Here is an 18,201-nt window from a genome sequence, read left to right on the forward strand (position 1 = left end):
TTGAAAGTCTCTCCAACTTTTTAATACTTAATTTTAACTACTGGTTTTCAAGGGGTGCTTATCTATCAACAATAAACAATTATATCATTCCAGTTAATTTTAGCTCCCTGGTTAATTTTATTAAATATTTAAAGAACTAATCCCAATCCTATATATGTGCTTTTAGAAAATAGAGTGAAAGAGCATTTCTAAGCTCATTCTGTGAGGGCACTATTTCCCTGATAAAGACATCGAAAGAAAACTACAGACTAATGTCTCTGGTGAATTCAGATGTAGAAATCCCTTTAAAAATTAGCAAACTTAATTTGTGAATAGGTAAAATGATTACCACTGTAATCCAGTGGGATTTATCTCACATGATTTTGGAGTTTTATTCTTATGTGATTTTTGGTACCACTGTACCATTAACAGTACTATGTTAACAGATTGGCTTCTAGATCTTTCTAATGGCTTTGTCTACTCAGTCAGAAATTTTAGGGGGAGTCCTTGTACTGAGAAGTGACTTTTACTATTATTATTAGTAGTATAAGAAGTACAGCAGGCTTATGTAGAAGATGCAATGGACACATAAAGGAGTCTAGTCTGCTGTGGAGAATCAGGGACTTATATTGACCCCATACGGAATGTGGTTTTGTGCCTGAAAAGAGAGCAGATATGATGAAATATTCCACAAGGAGAAGGAACGTAAGGTGTAATGTCAGATGTCAGCTGTGTTTTTGTTCTAATAGAAAGGGAGTGGGCAGGAAAACAAGAGGAGAGGTACATGAGCAAGTTCAACCTAAGGATGCTTTTCCTTTAAATCAGTGTTCTAACAATAAATATAAAGCCCTCACTCACCCCTGTACTGTACTTCAGGGAGATGCCTAACAACACTATGTTCTTTTCCCTTTTGCTAAAATAATTTTTAAATAATCATACCATATAGTAATTGTATGTTACTTTTACTTTGTTTTTAATTAGGAACTCAAGATCAGAATTAGGTTCCCTCACTGCTTTGGAAATTAGCAGCACATCTGCCTGGCTGCTAATGATTTGATAAGACTCATAATTTTGTTGGTTGGACTTACTGTGGTTACTTTTATTCTCTCCCTGATAACTTTCATTTCCTCCCATGACACTTCAAGAACTTCCTGCAGGACAAAGATTATGTGAGCAAGTGGGATGGGCTAAGACCTTGCCACCCCAAAATATGCTTCTTTGGGATATGGGCTATTTTATACTGGTCATTTTTAAGAAACAAAATACTAGGGAACAGCCTTTAAACTTCTTCCTAATTGCCTATAAGAATTTAAGAGGGCCTGCTCCTGGAAGGGAGGGTAACATCACAGATAACTATAGGTCGACATGAACTAGTGGGTGTGTGATAGGCAGGGGGGAACCTAGCAAGACTCCTCTGATCAAAGTCTTCTCTGTGTTCCATCGTTACAGGTGGCCCAGCAAACACGTAGTCACTAAACATATGCTCTTCCATCTCCATATGGAGTGCCTTCCTGCCTTTTGAAGTCCCAAACCACAGTGCCAATTTATAAGTCTTAAGGCTTCATTCAATCTGTCCTTGAATCCCACAGTCTCATGAAGCCCCTGTAGGTACATATGTAATAAATTTGGTTATTTTCTCCTGTTAACTTATCTCATGTTAACTTGATTATTAGACCTGCTAGAAGAATTTAGAGAAATAAAAGCAATATTATTTTTCATCTTCTATAACCTTTATCATTTGAAGACATTTGTGTTAAACAAATATTGTGATGTGTCTTTACAGTCAGCCATACACAATATGAGTTCATTGAGAACCGTTCCAGGCTGCAGACAACTGAAAATAAAAGAGTCCTGCGATTGAGCGGTTAGCAATCTAGTTTGAGGCTATAAAGCTTAATGCACATACTGTAACATGTGACCCCCTATAAATAGCTAATGTTTATTGAGCAACTATGGGATTTGCATTGTGTGTGTCCATGTGCATACATGTGCCGTAGCACACAAACACACACACAAAATATAATTCTCATATAAGCCTGGGAGAGGACAGCATTGTCTTTTTCTTCCCCTCTTTTTTAAACCTATGAGAAAACAGGTTTAAGGAAATTGAGTGACTCCCTTCATCTAGAAGTAGGTGGGGCCAGGCAGAGAAAGGTCCCAGGGCAGAAGGTGTTTAGTTAAATTTGTGTTGTGTGTTAAGGACTGAGGTATTTACGTCTTTTACTGGGACTACAGGCAAGGTATTTCATGTAAAGGAGACTCATCTTTCTAATCTGCAAAATGGCTCCTTCTTCATTGGGTTGTTGGAGGAATGAATGAGAAAGTGCAGGCCAAGCACTTAAGCACATTCCTAAACTCCCAAAGGCTCTGAGGGTCAACAAGTGAATTAAAAATAAACTAATGTCACTGGTAACGCTCAGAGAGGGGACTCAGGGGGCCCTTAAATCCCAGCATCTGTGATGAATATGGACTTCACTGCTTATTATTAAAAACAACCAACCAACCCACCCCTGAAACTCAAAAACTGTTTCAACAGTCTCATTGCTGCTAAACAGATTTATCTACCCATACTCTTTTCCTTAATTCTATTTGGATTCCCAAAGGCTTCTTATTTTTTTTGGCATGTGAAGGTGTGACTCAGCGTCTGGTAGGCACACCGAGCTTGAAACTAGAGAAAGAAGCAAAACCTCTCAAGCAGTGGCCTTTCCCTTGGGTAAGTCTCTCACAGGCCAAGTCTCTCCTCCCTATGGGGGACGTCCTGGGTGACAGATAAGAGGGTGTGCATGCCTGCTTCCTCCCCCTCGGCGCCAATGCCAGCGCCACAACGAGCTGGATTTTAAATGGAGGGCTGGGAGGGAGGGGAGGGGCTCGTTACAACTGTCACTCAGGTAGTGGACTTAGTGGCCGCTGGTGTGTCTCTAACCTGCCGGACCTCCCCTTCCTCTTTTCAGCCGGGAGCTTGGCGCGCCGGGGCGGGGCTAGGCCACCGGAGTCGAGGTGGGCGGAGCGCCACGGGGTGCCAGCGGCCATAAGGGCGCAGCGCGCACACCAGGCGCCGGCGACCTCAGGCTTCCGCACCTCATCCCCCTCATCCCCCTCATCCCCTCGTCCCCTCGTCCTCTAGTCCTTGCCCTGCACAGGCCCACGCTCCGCCGCACGTCTGCGCCCCCTGTGTCCAAGTCCTCTGGGCTGCTTCGGGGACATCTCCTCCTCGCTCGCTGCAGCTCAGGAAGGAGCTGCTGGCCTCAGGCTGCTCGCCTCTCTCACCATGCCCCGCATTGATGCCGACCTCAAGCTGGACTTCAAGGATGTCCTGCTCCGACCTAAGCGAAGCAGCCTCAGGAGCCGAGCAGAGGTGGGGCTCTTTGAAAGCCGCAGTGGGGTGGGATGTTTTCCGAGGTGGCGCTGGGGAGGCGGGTGGAAGGCGGTGCATTGTGGTAATACCTTGCCAGCTTTTCTGTGTCCCAGAGTGGCAGGGGTGCCCACCCCCTGTGCCTGCTCCCTCTCCACCAATTGAGGAAGGAAAACCCAGCTGGTTCCCTGTCAGGATAGGAGGTGTCTTCAAGGGGCCCAGCTGGGGCCTACAATTCTAAATCCCACTGGCAGGGTTGGGCAGAGGAAGTACACTTTAGAACTAGACCATGGAGGAGCAAAGATGAAGTGGCCAAGTGGTGAGAAAGCGTGGGGAGGCCGGACGGGTGCATTTAGGGAGAAGAGGACATAGTGGATCCAGATCATGAAAGGAGAGGAAAGACAAGGGAAGATCCTTGTGATTTTGGTGCTGTCTTGGCCGAAAACTGCTGCTGGTTGAGAGTCAGATCCAGCAATGGAATTTCTTTAAGATAACTGAGAAACCGGGAAACTTCAGGACAAAAAGTTCAGGGTGTACTTGCTGCATTTCAGTGACCATGCTGGGAGTGAGGCTGGGGACTTGTGCCTGGTGGCGCCCCTCCTAACTGGACAGCTAAAGTGCAGTTCGGTCCTAGAGAAGCTGAGAGCACTGGGGTGCAGGCATGGGGCTGGGTGGCAAACTGGATCCAAGCCTGAAGAACAGGTGGACACTGGGCTGGAAATAGCCTCCGGATGAGGATAGGGATGCCCCTGCTGGTGAGGAAGGTCAGACTCTGAAGGGTAAACTGGCTGCATGGAAAGGCAGAGTTCCATGGAGTGGTGTGCTCTGGTGACAGTGACTTTGCCTGGTCTGCTGAGAGCCAAAGAGAAAGGTGAGGAAGCTGGACTGGGTCTGAAGGCTGGGGCTGCAGGAATAAGCCAGAGGAGGCTGAGCCAGCGCACTATTTCTTACACTCCAGTCTAAAGACCATAAATAAATTGGTGAGCTGCCCACCGATGCCCAGGCCCAGCTGCAGGGCCTGGTGCTGCCAGCCAGGGACTTGTTTGGATTAGAGAGGCCTCCTGCTTCAGCCAGTGACCAGAACCAAGTCACCTCACCTCAAGCAGGAGGGTTGGCAGGCTGCAGCCAGAGAGGATGGGACAGGACAGGACTGGAGAAGGCGGCAGAGGAATGGTTAACCCTTATTATGCTAGCCTAGGTTGGATGACTGGGTGTCTGTCCTTCACCATCTTCTTTTAGATGCTAAAGAGCAGGGCAGACTTAAGAAAGAAAAATAGACAGTTTGCATGGCCGGCCTGGCCCTCCCCAAGTATAAGCTGCGGTCAGTATCTAAGGCCAGACTAAGACGAGATGTGGGGATTCGAGGCAGACTCATAATTTGGTGGCCTCAATGTTCTTAAATATTTGTTCAGAATTCACCTAGAGAGAAACTATTAAGAGAAATTATATATTTAAAACAGGGATATATTGTATGTATTTTCTGAACCAGGAAACATCTTGAGAAGGTAAAGCATTTTGAATTTATGTAATAGAATGAATTACTCTTTCCTAGGGAATAGTATGATGTCATTTGGTTTCATAATTTGGACTGATGGAAACTATTAATGTCCCAGCCTCTGATAGCGCCTTACAAGCTACATGTACACATTGCAATGAGAACTCTATGTCCTTGGGAAAGGTTTTCATATTTCTACTTTCGTGGGAGTTCGCCAGCTCTGTGCCTGGAAACCTGAGCTGACCGGCATTGCCTTTCCAGTTGGGTTCCTGTAATAGTGTAGCTTCCTGGTGTCCCAGGCACTGCCTGGCTGGCTGCCCCTCACAACCTGACCGCCTGCTGCACTGGTGTTGAGGGATGTAGTTAGGCCTAGATCTAGTCAGGCTTCTAATCCCCTCTCAGTGTTTTCTCAGTTTGCCTGAAATGTTTTTGTTAGCGGATTAAAAACTTTCATTGCACAATCAGATAAAAGCCACATGTATACCCTCTGGCAGAAGTCATACCTGAATGCAGTTTCGTAGCTGATCATAAGTGACTGGTAAATGACCGACTTTGAGCTGAACCAGAGAGCAGATCTGATTCTGCTCAGTGGAGGCAGGATGGAAAACATTCCCTGTGAGAGCAGAGTCTGGCTAAGAAGGGAGAGTTTTGACCACTGATAAGACTGATTACCAAAACTGTTTTACTTTGAGCTAGGCCCGCTGAACAGGAAATGGAGAGAAATTGATGTCCCCCTTGGAAGTTGGAGTATTCCTGTTAGGGCATTTCCACAAGTGTCACATACAATGAATATGAAGCCACCTTCCAGGGGCAAGGGGTACAGGTGGAGATGGCCCGGGTGGCCTCACAGCATTTGTACCAGATGGATGACCTTCATTTCTCAACTGGCTGTCCATTCACTGCCTTTACCCATGTCTTCCGAGCCCCGGCACACAAGAATACAGTGCCCCAGGGCTGTGGGAGGGGCATGACGTTTGTTGACTGAGGCAAGAGCCTGTCTTTATCTGATAGACCTGGAGCCTGCATGTCCTTGATTCTCTGAGCACATTCTTTTTCAGGACCCATTTCTGACTCACATGTGTCAACTTAGTCCTTATGGTAGTAAGAATTTTTTTTTAAAGAGGAAAACAAAAACTTAATGCAACTCTGACTTTGGAAGTCAGTTGTTGAGGAGAGTTTGCATCGGAGAACTGGCCACTTGTCCCAGGACAGGGAAGCATGACATGACATAGTGAGTGCTGCGTCTCCTTGACATTCTGTGCTAATTTTTCACCAGTGGTTCTCGTGAGAAGAGTAGCTGGGGATGAGACTTGGCAGATGGAGAGGAGATAGGGCTAGGAAAAAGGAAATCTGGGGTGCAGTCCAAGCTCTTTACAGACTATTTTATTAGCTGCGCCCCTCGATCAGTTTCCCCAGGCTGTTGTAACAGAGCAGCATGAACTGGAGGCTTACACAGAAGATACATGTTGTCTCACAGTTCTGGAGGCTGAAGTCCCAGATAAGATGTTGGCAGAGTTGGTTCCTTCTGAGGGCTCTGAAGGAGAATCTGTCCCAGGCTTCTCTCTCTGTGGTTGTTTACAGGGAATCTTAGGTGTTCCTTGGCTTGTAGATGCGTCACCCAGATCTCCGCCTTCATCGTCACGTGATAGCCTCTCTTTCTGTGTGTCTGTGTCCAAGTTTTCCCCTTTTAAAAGAACACCAGTCATATTGGAATGGGCCCACCCTGATGACCTCATTTTACCTTGATCATCTGCAAAGACCCTATTTCCAAACAAGGTCTTTGGTTAGGACTTTAACATCTTTGGGAGGAGACACAAGCTGTAAAAGCTTTGCTCTGTAACATTATGAGAGTTTGACTGGACTTGTTATTCACGGATGCCCCCGAATCATCTAGGAAGACACTCCAAAAATACACATCTTTTTTTTTTTTAATATTAAATTTTATTTAGTTACTTTTCAAGTACATTTTTTTTTATCTATTTCTCCCATCCCACCCCCCCCCCCGCCCGGTCTCCCCCTCCCTCCCATTCCCCCCCCCCCCCCCCCAGTCCTCATCTCTGTGTCTTTCATACTTGTTCCTCAAAATCCCTCCCCCTTTTTCCCCTTAAGTTCCCTTCCCTCTTCCCTCTGGTCGCTGCCCACTTGTTCTCTATTTCAGCATCTTTGTTTTTATTCTGTTTGCTTGTTTGTTTTATTCTTTAGCTTCCTGTCAAAGGTGAGATCATATGGTATTTGTCTTTCAGCACCTGGCCTATTTCACTCAGCATAATGCTTTCCAGTTCCATCCATGTTGTTGCAAAAGGTAGTAGCTCCTTCTTTCTCTCTGCTGCATAGAATTCCATTGTGTAAATGTACCACAATTTTTTGATCCATTCATTTACTGATGGGCACCTAGGTTGCTTCCAACTCTTGGCTATTGTAAATTGTGCTGCTATGAACATTGTGGTGCATAGGTTCTTTGAAATTGAGGTTTTAGGATTCTTGGGGTATAATCCTAGCAGTGGAATTGCTGGGTCAAAAGGCAGGTCAATTTTTATTTTTCTGAGAAAATTCCATACTGTTTTCCATAATGGTTGTACCAGTCTGCAATCCCACCAACAGTGAACTAAGGTCCCCTTTTCCCCACACCCTCTCCAACATTTGTTGTTTGTTGCTTTGTCTATGATAGCCATCCTGACTGGTGTAAAGTGGTATCTCATTGTGGTTTTAATTTGCATCTCTCTGATAGCTAACGATATTGAGCATCTCTTCATGTGTCTCTGGATATTCTGTATGTCCTCTTTAGAGAAGTGTCTGTTCAAGTCCTTTTCCCATTTTTTAATTGGGTTCGATGTCTTCCTAGAGTGGAGTCGTGTAAGTTCTTTGTATATTTTGGAGATTAAACCTTTGTCTGAGGTATCATTGGCAAATATGTTTTCCCATACATTTGGTTGTCTTTTTAATTTAATACTGTTTTCTTTAGCCATGCAGAAGCTTCAAAAATACACATCTTGTCTCCAACACAAAGGTTCTGATTTATAATGACGGAGGCCGCCCAAGCATGTGTATTTTGGACATCATCCTATGATGATTCTCACGTGTGCGGGCATGCTCTGAACTGGCTGTGGGAACCCTGTCCATTTGTGGGAGCCTGTGGCTCTCTGGTTATGTGCAGTTGCATGTGCTTCTCCTGAGAGTGGGTGGTTCCGGGGGACAGAGCACATCCAGAGGGCCGGGCTGGGCCCACAAATCATTGCTTGAGAAAGTCTAGGGCCAGAATGACATTATTCTTGCCCCTTGACCAGATGTTAACTTACTCCACTTGTGATCCAGAAGGACTACAAAGACAAGAGGCATTGTCCCTGTACTTAGACATAATGATCTACAGGTGACACAGATAATGAACAACACAGTTAATCAGAGAATTGCATTAGTCAGCACCATCCACACATCTAGGCAAAAGGGTCCCCTGACCCGTCCTTGCTGGACAGGGCCTGTGGGCTGTGCTGTTGCTTCTAGGCCCTTCTTTAGGTTCTCAGAATCCTGGATTTCTCTGTGCTCTTGACTTGGAGCTGGTTCCAAGGCCTTCTAGGTCCTCCCCCGCAGGTGTGTTTTCTCAAGAGCCATCTGTGCCGCTGGTACGCTGGCCTTGAACCTCAGAGAGTGGCCAAGTGGCAGGCGTTTGTCAGAGTGGATGTGTGTGTGTGTGCATGGGACTTAATGTGAGGACTGGGGTGTGCACACAAGGATTTGGGTGGGAAGAGGAGGGGATGTGGACTGCCTGCCCAGGCTGGCTCCCTGTGGCATCGTGTTCTGGTGCTTTCCAGGTCAGTAGTGAAATTGTGTTTGTTAAGGTAGGAGGGTAGGACAAAATGTATGCAGCACCTTGTTAGCTTGCCTTATAAGCTTGAGGTGTTTAGACATGTGGTAGGGACCTCCATTTGTGCTTTCGGGACCACTGAGGTTGGCTGACGTTAATGAAGGTATGTGTGAAGAGCTGCAGAAATATGTACTCTTGAGGTTGGGGTGGGGTGGTTTATTACTTTACATTTCCTTTCAAATCGGATTAGCGGAGGGAGAATTTGGAGGTGCTATGTTTGTTCCTGGGAGGCTGGAATAGTTCAGATACCTCTCTCAGGGAGTCACTGGTCTGTTGTGTGTGTGTGTTGATTAGGTTGAGAAGATCGTTTTATTTATCATTTTTAGGATGAAGGATTGCATAGAATCTGCCACATGGAGAAGACTGACATAGAGGGGAGAGTTCATTGCCGAGGCTGACCTTTTCCGTGAAAAACTGCGGGGTATTTTGTGGTGTGTGTGTGCATACTGCTGATAGGTTTTGGACTGCCAAGAAACCCCATTGTGAGCTCAGCTGGGTGTACAGTGTAGCATCTCTTCTAGTGCATCTTGGGAGGAGTGTAAGAGTCATTTGAGACCAAGGAATTCTAATTATTTTAAGCCTGGGAAGTCAAAATGCTGGGGCCATGAGTAGCACAGAAGGTTGCAACCAATAGACCCTGGCAATTATAGTTCATAATTTAAATATAACTCGCTTTCACTGAAGTAGAACTGAGAACCATAATGAGGAAGTTGAGAGAGGGATGGCCCGCCCCATATGCTCAGGCAGTGACAGCTTTTCATTTCCCCTAGTGACTGCTGCGTAAGGCCCGTGTGCACACGCTTATGACATCACTCTCCCGGGAAGCTCGTAGGCAGAGAGTCCTGTGTGGAGAAGCAAGAGACAGGAAAAGCTGAGGAAGCCTGAAGTGTCCCGTGCTGTGTTTTTGACATGTTGATTACAAAGTGAAACTTCTCTGAAATGAAAAAGAATAAAATAAGGAACTAGATAAACACTGGTAGGCAGTGATTACTGCTGGTGTACTCTCGAAGCCAGGATTAGTAGTGTAGGGAGATCCAGCTGATTTCAGAAGCGGAAGATTCACACCTGTGTTCCTCTCACTCATTGTCCTTGTGGTCTGTATCCATCAGAGTCCAGCCAAGGAAACGAACAGTGCTAAATATTTAAAACGGGGAATTTAATGCAAGATACCCTGCCGAGATGCCCAGTGAGCTATTGAGGCACCCCAGTGATTGGCAGCAGTGAGAAACCACTTCCAAAGGGGAGAAGGTGATCTTACTGAGGCCTGTGGGACTAGGATCACTCTGTGAAAGTCGGAGCTAAGATCGTGTGGGCCACGGCAGAGGGTTCTGGGAGAACTACCCTGACTACACCCAGGCTGTCTCCTCCCAACTTCCTAACTCTCCCCCAGTTGGCTACTCAGTGAGCCCATTGGCTGAACCCAGCCGGAAACCAATCTGGGAAGTGGATCCTGCAGGGGTGGCCTCTGTGTGATCAGAACACGGCAAGGGGTGGGGGCGAGGATCAGATCTGCGAACATTCAGGCCTGGCATCTGCCCTGGGTCAAAAAAGTGATTGTGACTGCTAGCTGTTGGTGAGCACCTCCTGGTACACTGCTTTTGCTGAACCCACCGTCATAGCCTAGCTCTCCTGGTAGCAACGTTAGTCATACACGGCCTGAAGATGCAGTTAAAATAGAATTAGAGGGCCCTCCCTCCACCTGCTGGCAAGTCAGAGGAACAAGCATTTATGTGCAGACATACGGTTGCCGCGTACTCGCCCAGCTCTTTGAAAGATGGTCCTAATTAGAGAACAGCTGAGCAGGTTGAAAGGGTAAGGAATTAATGGTTTAGAGCTCACTGCAGGGTGAATTTGGAGTGAAAGGTGAGAATTAAAGGGAGGGCCATGGTTGGCAGGGATTTTTCTGCATGGAGTGGATTTTCTGAGAAGGGAAATTGTTTCTCCAGTGCTTGGAAGTGGGGGCAGACGACATGTATGTGGGTATGTTGGGCTGGGATGGACCGGGCTGGGGACAGAGGGTGGCAGTGGGATGGGAGAGGCTTCTGAAGGAGAGGGACCTTTACAGTTTGGAGGCTGGGCTTGATGGCAGAGCCTGCAGTGCCTGGTGCTGGCAGTTGAGGTTGCTAAGGAGCCGGGTTCAGCTTTTGTACTTGGATAGCAGCGCATCACTTGGTTTCCTCAGGGACTTTCCTGTTTTGGGAACATTTGGCCAAAGAGAATCCAGGGGCTAAGGGGCATACACTTCCTAGTGTACTGCCCGCTTGCTTCAGACTCTAGAAACTCTGCCCAAATCATGCAAAGAGCAAACCACGTCTTCTCCCTTTTGTGCCAATAGGTGGATCTTGAGCGTACCTTCACGTTTCGGAACTCAAAGCAGACCTACTCAGGGATTCCCATCATTGTGGCCAACATGGACACCGTGGGGACGTTTGAGATGGCAGCAGTGATGGCACAGGTAGGCTGGTGGGCTTTTCCCCCTGCTGCTCACACTGGAGGGGCTGTCAGGACCCTCCCCTGGACTTGCTCAGACACCCCGAAGAGAAAAGGGAAATACTTGGCTCCATGGCTGTGGCCAAACGATTTCATTCTGAGTCTGAATGTTGCTGGAGTCCCTTTTGTTCTTCCCCCTTTTCAGTCAGAAATGGTGGGTGGAGTCTGGACTTGGCACTCCGTGAGATGTTCTAGAGCCCCATCCGTTTCTTCCTTGAAGATACCCCTGACAGTTTTGGAAATTAGAGGTACAGAAGGAGTTGGACATTGTGCCATATTGTAGTTAGTCGAGTGCCATGCTGTACTGATAAGAGGGCAAGTGCCTGTAAATGAAGACAGACTGCTTCGTAGCATGGTCTGCACTGCAGCATTTATTGCATTATATGGAGAAAACATGCATTGAGCACTTATGTGCCGAACACTGGATGTAATGTCACAGCTTCACCAGGTAGGTTCCTTTTGCAAATGAGGAAACTGAGGCAGAGAGTGAAAGGAGAGGTAACTTGGCCTAGGGCATCCAGCCAAGTCGAGACAGAGTCAAGATTCAAACCCAGAATAAGAGATGTGCCTCTCAATTTACACGGGCAGATTACAGCCCAAGCTCAAGGTCCCTTGTAGCCAGTTGCTAATTCATTTCCTATCAGTGGAGTAGCTAATATTCTCTCCTTGGGGAAAATAAAGGAAAAGCCTTTTGTGGGCAAGACCTTCATTTCATGCAGCTGCGTCCCGGGTACAATGCACTTGATTCATCCTACATGCCAGCATTTGCTCGCCACATGCACAGGGTGTATGTATCCATTTCCACTGATGATCCTGCCAAGTGAAAAAATAAATCCAATTAGTTGAAAGAGCTTCTCACTGTGGGCAGCAAGTCTAACCCCAGGAGGTGCGGGGAGTTGTTATTAGCCAGTGATTAGAAGGAAGATCTTCAAACAAATTATGAGCTCAAAAAATGGCATAGGTTGTGGTCTGTCTGACTCCATGATCGTTAGTTGTATTATCTGCCAGCCTTCAGCCCCCACTGAGCTTTGAGCTAGGGGCTAATAAATTAAGTGCTAAAGGAATGTGCATTTTTCTCCTCATCTTTTCCTTGCTTTGCTCTGTGACCAGCCATTGGTACTAATGAATTATGTGTTCATGTAAAAGGGGGTGGAATTGGGGTGCAATAAATAGCCCTGATTAATTCACATATCAGATTACAAGTCCATGAAAAACATACAACATGTTATGTTCTTCCCTTTTTCCCACGAATGGGAAGGCTCCCGATTAATTAAGACTCCCAATTACTGAGACAGTGTACACTGAAACAGCTTAGCATGTGTGGGCACTGTGATTTTTCAGTTTCTGGGACCCACTGAGTAGTGCAAGGTGATAAAGCCACAGCTTTTAGATGGGAACCTGGATGGAGAAACGGACCTAGAGAAGTTGGGTGAGAGGCCCTGGTTACCCGGCAGGAGCATGAGGTCTGCAGTCAGGTTTGAGTCTGGTGCTGGCCGTTGCCCCTTAGTGGCCAAGCATTTGTTAAATTGTTTTTAAATTAACATTTTTTTAAAATCGAAATTGAATTTATTGGGGTGACATTGGTTAGTAACATTATTTAAGTTCCAGGTGTACAATTCTATAATACATCGTCTGTGTATTGTATTGCATGTTCATCACCCCAAGTGAAGTCTCCTTCCATCACCACTTATCCCCCCTTTACCCTCTTCTACTCCCCCCCCCCCCACCTCCGCTCTGGAAAACACCTTGCTGTTGTCTGTGTCTGGGAGGTTTTTTGTTTTTGTTTTTGTTTTTTGCTTAATCCCTTTATCCTCATCACCCAGCCCTGCCACCCCCTCCCCTCTGACATCTGTCACTCTGCTCCCTGTCTGTGAGTCTGTTTCTAGTTTGTGAGCTTATTTTGCTCATCAGATTCCACATATGAGCGAAATCACGTGGTACTTGTCTTTCTCTGACTGGCTGCATTTTGACTTCTCACACTCCTTTCTGTCCACAAAGTGAATATTATTGTACAAAGTTGTTCTGGGAAGTAAATGAAAGAATGTTGCGAACTGCTTGAACAAGGTAGGGACTCAGCGAATGCTGGATCCATAGTCCTAGATTTAATATTACAATTTATATAATTCCTTTCCTTAGACCCCTAAACCGACTGCAGATGGGTTTAGCTTTCAGTGCGAATCATTTAGGGTGTGAACACAAGGAAAAGCTTTCATGTGTGAGTTGAGGTTCTTTGGGGGGGGCAAAGCAGAATTTGCCTTAAAGGAGGCCCTTCTTGGGAGGGGACCCGCTCTTGGCCTAATGCAGGTGCTCAGTGGGGGCGGAGCTGAGAACTCAGCCTTCTCCCTGCCCTGCCTTTTTGCAGAGCCGCCTAAGTCCTGACTGCGGTATTGTATGATCAGAATAGGATGGAAAACCTTTTTTGCGATTTTACTGGTGTAAACCTTTGTCTGCTTTTGGCTCCTAGGAGCATATTCAAAGCTAATTAATTAAACACAACTGGCAGGAATACCTGATGCTTTTGTGTGGTTGGCTCACCCTCAGCCTCATGGAGGAAGGAGGTGCACTTGACTTCTCACCCTAATGTTGCTGTTTTGTTTCCTAGCATTCCATGTTTACAGCAATTCATAAGCATTACACGCTGGATGACTGGAAGCGCTTTGCCACTAATCACCCAGAATGCCTGCAGGTATGATTATTACATTTGTTGCAGAGGATGGAAAATCTTTGGGGTTGTCAAAAAGATTCGAATCATCAGCAGGTAGACACACAGACACCTGAGAGGTCCTGCGGAAATGCAGTTGCGGTTCCCCAGCCCTTCATCATTGCAAGGGATTGGTTAAGGGAATCTGTTCTGTATCCTGTTTCAAAAATAGTAGGATTTACTTGCAAGGAGTATCTGCTTTTTTCCCTTGAAAAGTGAAGTGTTATGAGAGCTTGGGGAGAACCTCTGTTTCCTGCAAGAGGTAGATCCGGTCTGAACATTCCTTTCGGATGTAGGAAAAAAAAACACATCTAATTACAAGTTATTTCAGAATTGAATAAACAGTATGCCAGCTAAGATGGCTGTAATCAAAAGACAGAGAGTAATAAGTGTTGACACGAATGTGGAGGGAATGGAACCCTCCTGTGTTGCTGGTGCAAATGCAAAATGGTACAGCTGCTTTGGAAAACAGTTTGGCAGCTCCTCAAAAAAGTTAAACATAAGAGTTATCATAGGACTCAGCAGTTCTGGTCTTAGGCAAAGTCCTGGTGGAGGTAAAAATGTATGTCCACGTAAAAACTTGTACAGAGGCCCTGGCTGGTGTGGCTCAATGGATTGAGCACCAGCCTGCAAACCAAAGGGTCACCGATTCGATTCCTAGTCAGGGCACATGCCTGGGTTGCAGGCCAGGTCCCAGCAGGGGATGCATGAGAGGCAACCACATACTGATGTTTCTCTCCCTCTCTCTCTCCCTTCCCCTCTGTCCAAAAATAAATAAATAAATAAAATCTTTTTTAAAAAGAGAGAGAAAACTAATCCAGAGGTTTTCATAGCAGCATTGTTTATAATAGCTGACAGGTAGAAACAAGCCAGATACCTCTCTGTTATAGGTGGCAGTTACCATATTTTGCCAGGTATAATGTGCTCTTATGTATAATGCATACCCACGTTTTTGGCCAAAACTTTCAGGAAAAAAAATCTTTCACTTTAATTTTTAAATCCAATTTATTTATTTATTTGTATTTAGAAACAAAGCCAATTATCATATTCTAGGGCATGGTTGTGCATATGGTTATTGGTATTGCTTTCTAGAATAACACATTTAACACATACACAACAGTAAAAGAATTAAAAACATTTATCTAGATACAGAATTAGTACTACCCATATATAATGTGCATACTTATTTTTCCCTCAGAAATTTGGGGAGAAAAGTGCACATTACACACAGCCAAATACAATAGGTTCTTTCATGGTATCGCAAGGAAGCATTCCAAGGACCCCTGGGCGGAGACTGTGACGGGTGGAGAGAGAAGCTCCCCCTGCTGCCCCGCGTCTCATTTCCCTCTCTCCCGTCATAGAAAGAGTCCAGCCTGTCCTCAGCAAGGCCAAGACAAAAGCCAGTGTCCAGAGTTTTTGCATGGTATTAGAGCTTAGTTCTTTGGAGCCCGCAGGCAAGTGGTCTCAGTCCCCACCCGGGTAGCCTCGCTGGTTTTCCCGACTGCTCCAGTAGTCAAGTCTGTGTGGCTGCTATGGCCACGTGGCTGTGGTGAGAGGGTGCATGAGTGCACGGGGTGAATGTGGGTCACCTGGGTGAGAGAGAAAGGGGGAGAGAGAGAGGAGTGAGAGAACTGCTTTGTTCCCCTGGGATTATATTAGCTTGGGTTTGGACAGACCAGGTGCCTTTTCAAAAGAAGTAATGAACTTCCCAGGCTTCTGCAGGCTTAGATGGGTTGACATCCCTTAGTTAGATTAACAGGCCTCTGTGGTCCAGCACCTCCCTGTATGTCCCCCAACAATCTGGTACTCGAGGGGGCACAAGGAAGTGTTAGTCTCCTGGGTGAAGAAATGCTGTAGTCCCCTAGAGTTTGAAAAGTTGTAGCTTCCTGATGGAGCAGGTTTATGTTCCCCAGTCTGTTAAGCTAACTGTCCACACCCCTTTGCTCCTCTCTCTCATCAGTTGTTAGCTAAGTACCAGTGGTAACACATCCGCTGGTGAGTGAAATCTGGCCTGTCCGTGCAGTGGAGTATCATTCAGCTATGAAGAGGAATGAAGTACTGATACATGCTACAGCTGGATGAACCTTGAAAACATTTTGCCATGTGAAAAAGCCAGGCACAGAAGGACACATATGTGATTTTGTTTACATGAAATATCAGGAATAGGCAAACCTGTGGAGGCGGAAAGTAAATTAGTGGTTGCCTAAGGCTTGAGGGAGGTGAGACCCAGGAGATGAGAACTTTTTGGGGGTGCTGGAAATGGACAGAAATTGACTGTGATGGTGTTGCACCACTCCGCATATACTAAAACCCTGGAATCGTGCACTTTAAATGGGTGACCCCCATGGTATCATTATATCTTAATAAAGCTGTCTTTTTGTTTTTAAAAGGGCAGTGTGAAAATAACAAAAAGCCCCAATATAATGTGCCCGCCTGCCCTCCAGGTGCACCCAGGTGTTCCGAGCTGGTGCCAGCAGGTGTCTCTCTGCACCGGAGGCGCTCTCCTCCAAGATCATGTGATCTGTGATCGAAAGACGACTTCATGCTGCACTCCCTTGGAGGCTGCCTTGACTTTCGCTTTTTTCTTTTTCCTGTGCTTTAATTGTGTGTGGAGTTTCATTAGTGAGAAGGTAGTTTGGGAGATAGAATAATTCCAGCTCAATAGCGAATGCTTCATTTTTTTTTGCTGTATTGTGTTCAAATGAACTATTTTCCACTTCTTCCTCATCTCTGTAAGAAGTTGGGACGGCAATGAATCGGGGGTAGCGTGTGCTTCATTGGAAGCTTGGCTTTCACAGCCCAGTGTGATCATTTGACTGACTGCCCTGCCCCCTCCCATGTAAAGGCTGATTTTTCTGAAAAGGAGAAATGTTAAAAACTCAGTAGCCCTGAGAGAAACGGACTAATCCTGACTTCCACGTGCCAAACATGAGCAGAGATGAAGGGGAAGATACAAGGGCTAGCAAAGCTCCCGTGGGAGGGAGTTAGGTGTGTGTGGTGGGCAGAACTGGTCCGATCGGCAACACGGAATGCCCCTGGAGTGTCTGGGCTGTAGCGACATTGTCGTGGTTTTCTGAGAATAACAAAGATATTGATATATGTCTGTGCTCTGGCTCATGGTTTAGAGATAACAAGTTAAAATATTCTTATAATATTCCTGAAAGGTGAGATGCCGAGTCTGGGCACAATCCTGTGGCTTAGTCTCACTAGGCATACATTGCTAAACACAGGCCTTTTCCCAAAGAGCATTTTTTTGAGGAGCAGATGAGTGCTTTGGAGGGCACTGGCGCTGTGCAGGTTGGGGGAGGGGGTGTCACGGAGGAGGGAGGGCTTCCCTTGTAAACACATCCAAGTGCAGCTGGGAAAGATCACTTCAAGCTCCTTTGTTCTCGCACCCTGGGACACCTGGGCCTTTTCATAGGAACAGTGAGATCTGCAGCTTTTGGGGACACAATTTGCATGTTGAGTTTGTATTGTATTGAGAATAAAAGTGAAAATAGGAAGAAGTTTTAGATACCTTTCCCTCCAAATCCCCAAAGTGAGATGCTCATAGTGATGGCCACAGCGTTGGCGTCAGGAGGCCCAAGTTCACTGGCCTCCCCTCCCTTCTTCACAACTCTCCTCTCCTCCAGGAGGAGAATGTGCACCAGCAGTTTCACGATCTGAGTTCCACACAGACAGCGTGAGGAAAGTACACACCAAGGAGAAGGTTTCCCAAATAGTTAATAAGTTGCTTCCTAGAAGGATTCTGAGGGCCAGGGATAAGAATACACATAATTTAATGGTGGGAAAGACAGCAGGGGCAAAGTTTAGATAATTTAATAAATGAAAGTCCTTTAGCTCTGCTCTGGGTATTGCTTGAGCAGCCCGCTGTGTGTGTGTTTGACCAGGGTCACCTCAGAGGGTCGGTGTACTGTCCCCCGAGCAGGCGAATGGATGGAGGCAGGGTCCGACTTTGGAATACTACTCACAATTTATGTCTTGTACCTTTTGGTTTATTTTTGGTGTAGCACATAGCCGTGAGTTCCGGCAGTGGGGAGAGTGATCTGGAGAAGATGAGCAGCATCCTGGAAGCCGTGCCGCAGATTAAGTTCATTTGCCTGGATGTGGCCAATGGCTATTCGGAGCATTTTGTGGAATTTGTGAAACTCGTCCGTGCCAAATTTCCAGAACACACCATTATGGTAGGTATGGTGGAACATCCTGGAGATGGGGGAGCAAAAAGAGAGGCGTTCAATGTGTCAGAGGAGTTGTGTACTCCAGAGCTTCTGGTGCCTTCTGATTAGAAGACCAGTTGAAAATCACTGGAAAAGTTGGAAGCGGCT

The 18,201-nt window shown here is 46.2% G+C and overlaps 1 protein-coding gene across 3 annotated transcripts in view; it reads left to right on the top strand.

The window, feature by feature from the left end:
* The first annotated feature begins 2,987 nt into the window (after positions 1–2,987).
* Positions 2,988–18,201, top strand: part of GMPR (guanosine monophosphate reductase) — a 40,654-nt gene continuing 25,440 nt past the window's right edge. Inside the window, exons 1-4 of one of the 3 annotated variants that reach the window (XM_037147975.2) lie at positions 2,988–3,334; positions 11,021–11,140; positions 13,778–13,861; positions 17,887–18,060. In XM_037147975.2, coding sequence (XP_037003870.1) covers positions 3,248–3,334; positions 11,021–11,140; positions 13,778–13,861; positions 17,887–18,060 — 465 coding nt within the window. In that variant the 5' untranslated portion in view covers positions 2,988–3,247. Of the gene's footprint in view, positions 3,335–3,629; positions 3,651–4,129; positions 4,203–11,020; positions 11,141–13,777; positions 13,862–17,886; positions 18,061–18,201 lie in introns of those variants that run through there. The other 2 variants (XM_053668267.1, XM_053668266.1) reach the window with 2 other exon arrangements.

The sequence above is a fragment of the Artibeus jamaicensis genome, unplaced genomic scaffold, assembly GCF_021234435.1.
Source record: "Artibeus jamaicensis isolate MK-2021 breed Jamaican fruit bat unplaced genomic scaffold, CSHL_Jam_final contig_482, whole genome shotgun sequence".
In the NCBI taxonomy this organism is placed as follows: domain Eukaryota; kingdom Metazoa; phylum Chordata; class Mammalia; order Chiroptera; family Phyllostomidae; genus Artibeus; species Artibeus jamaicensis.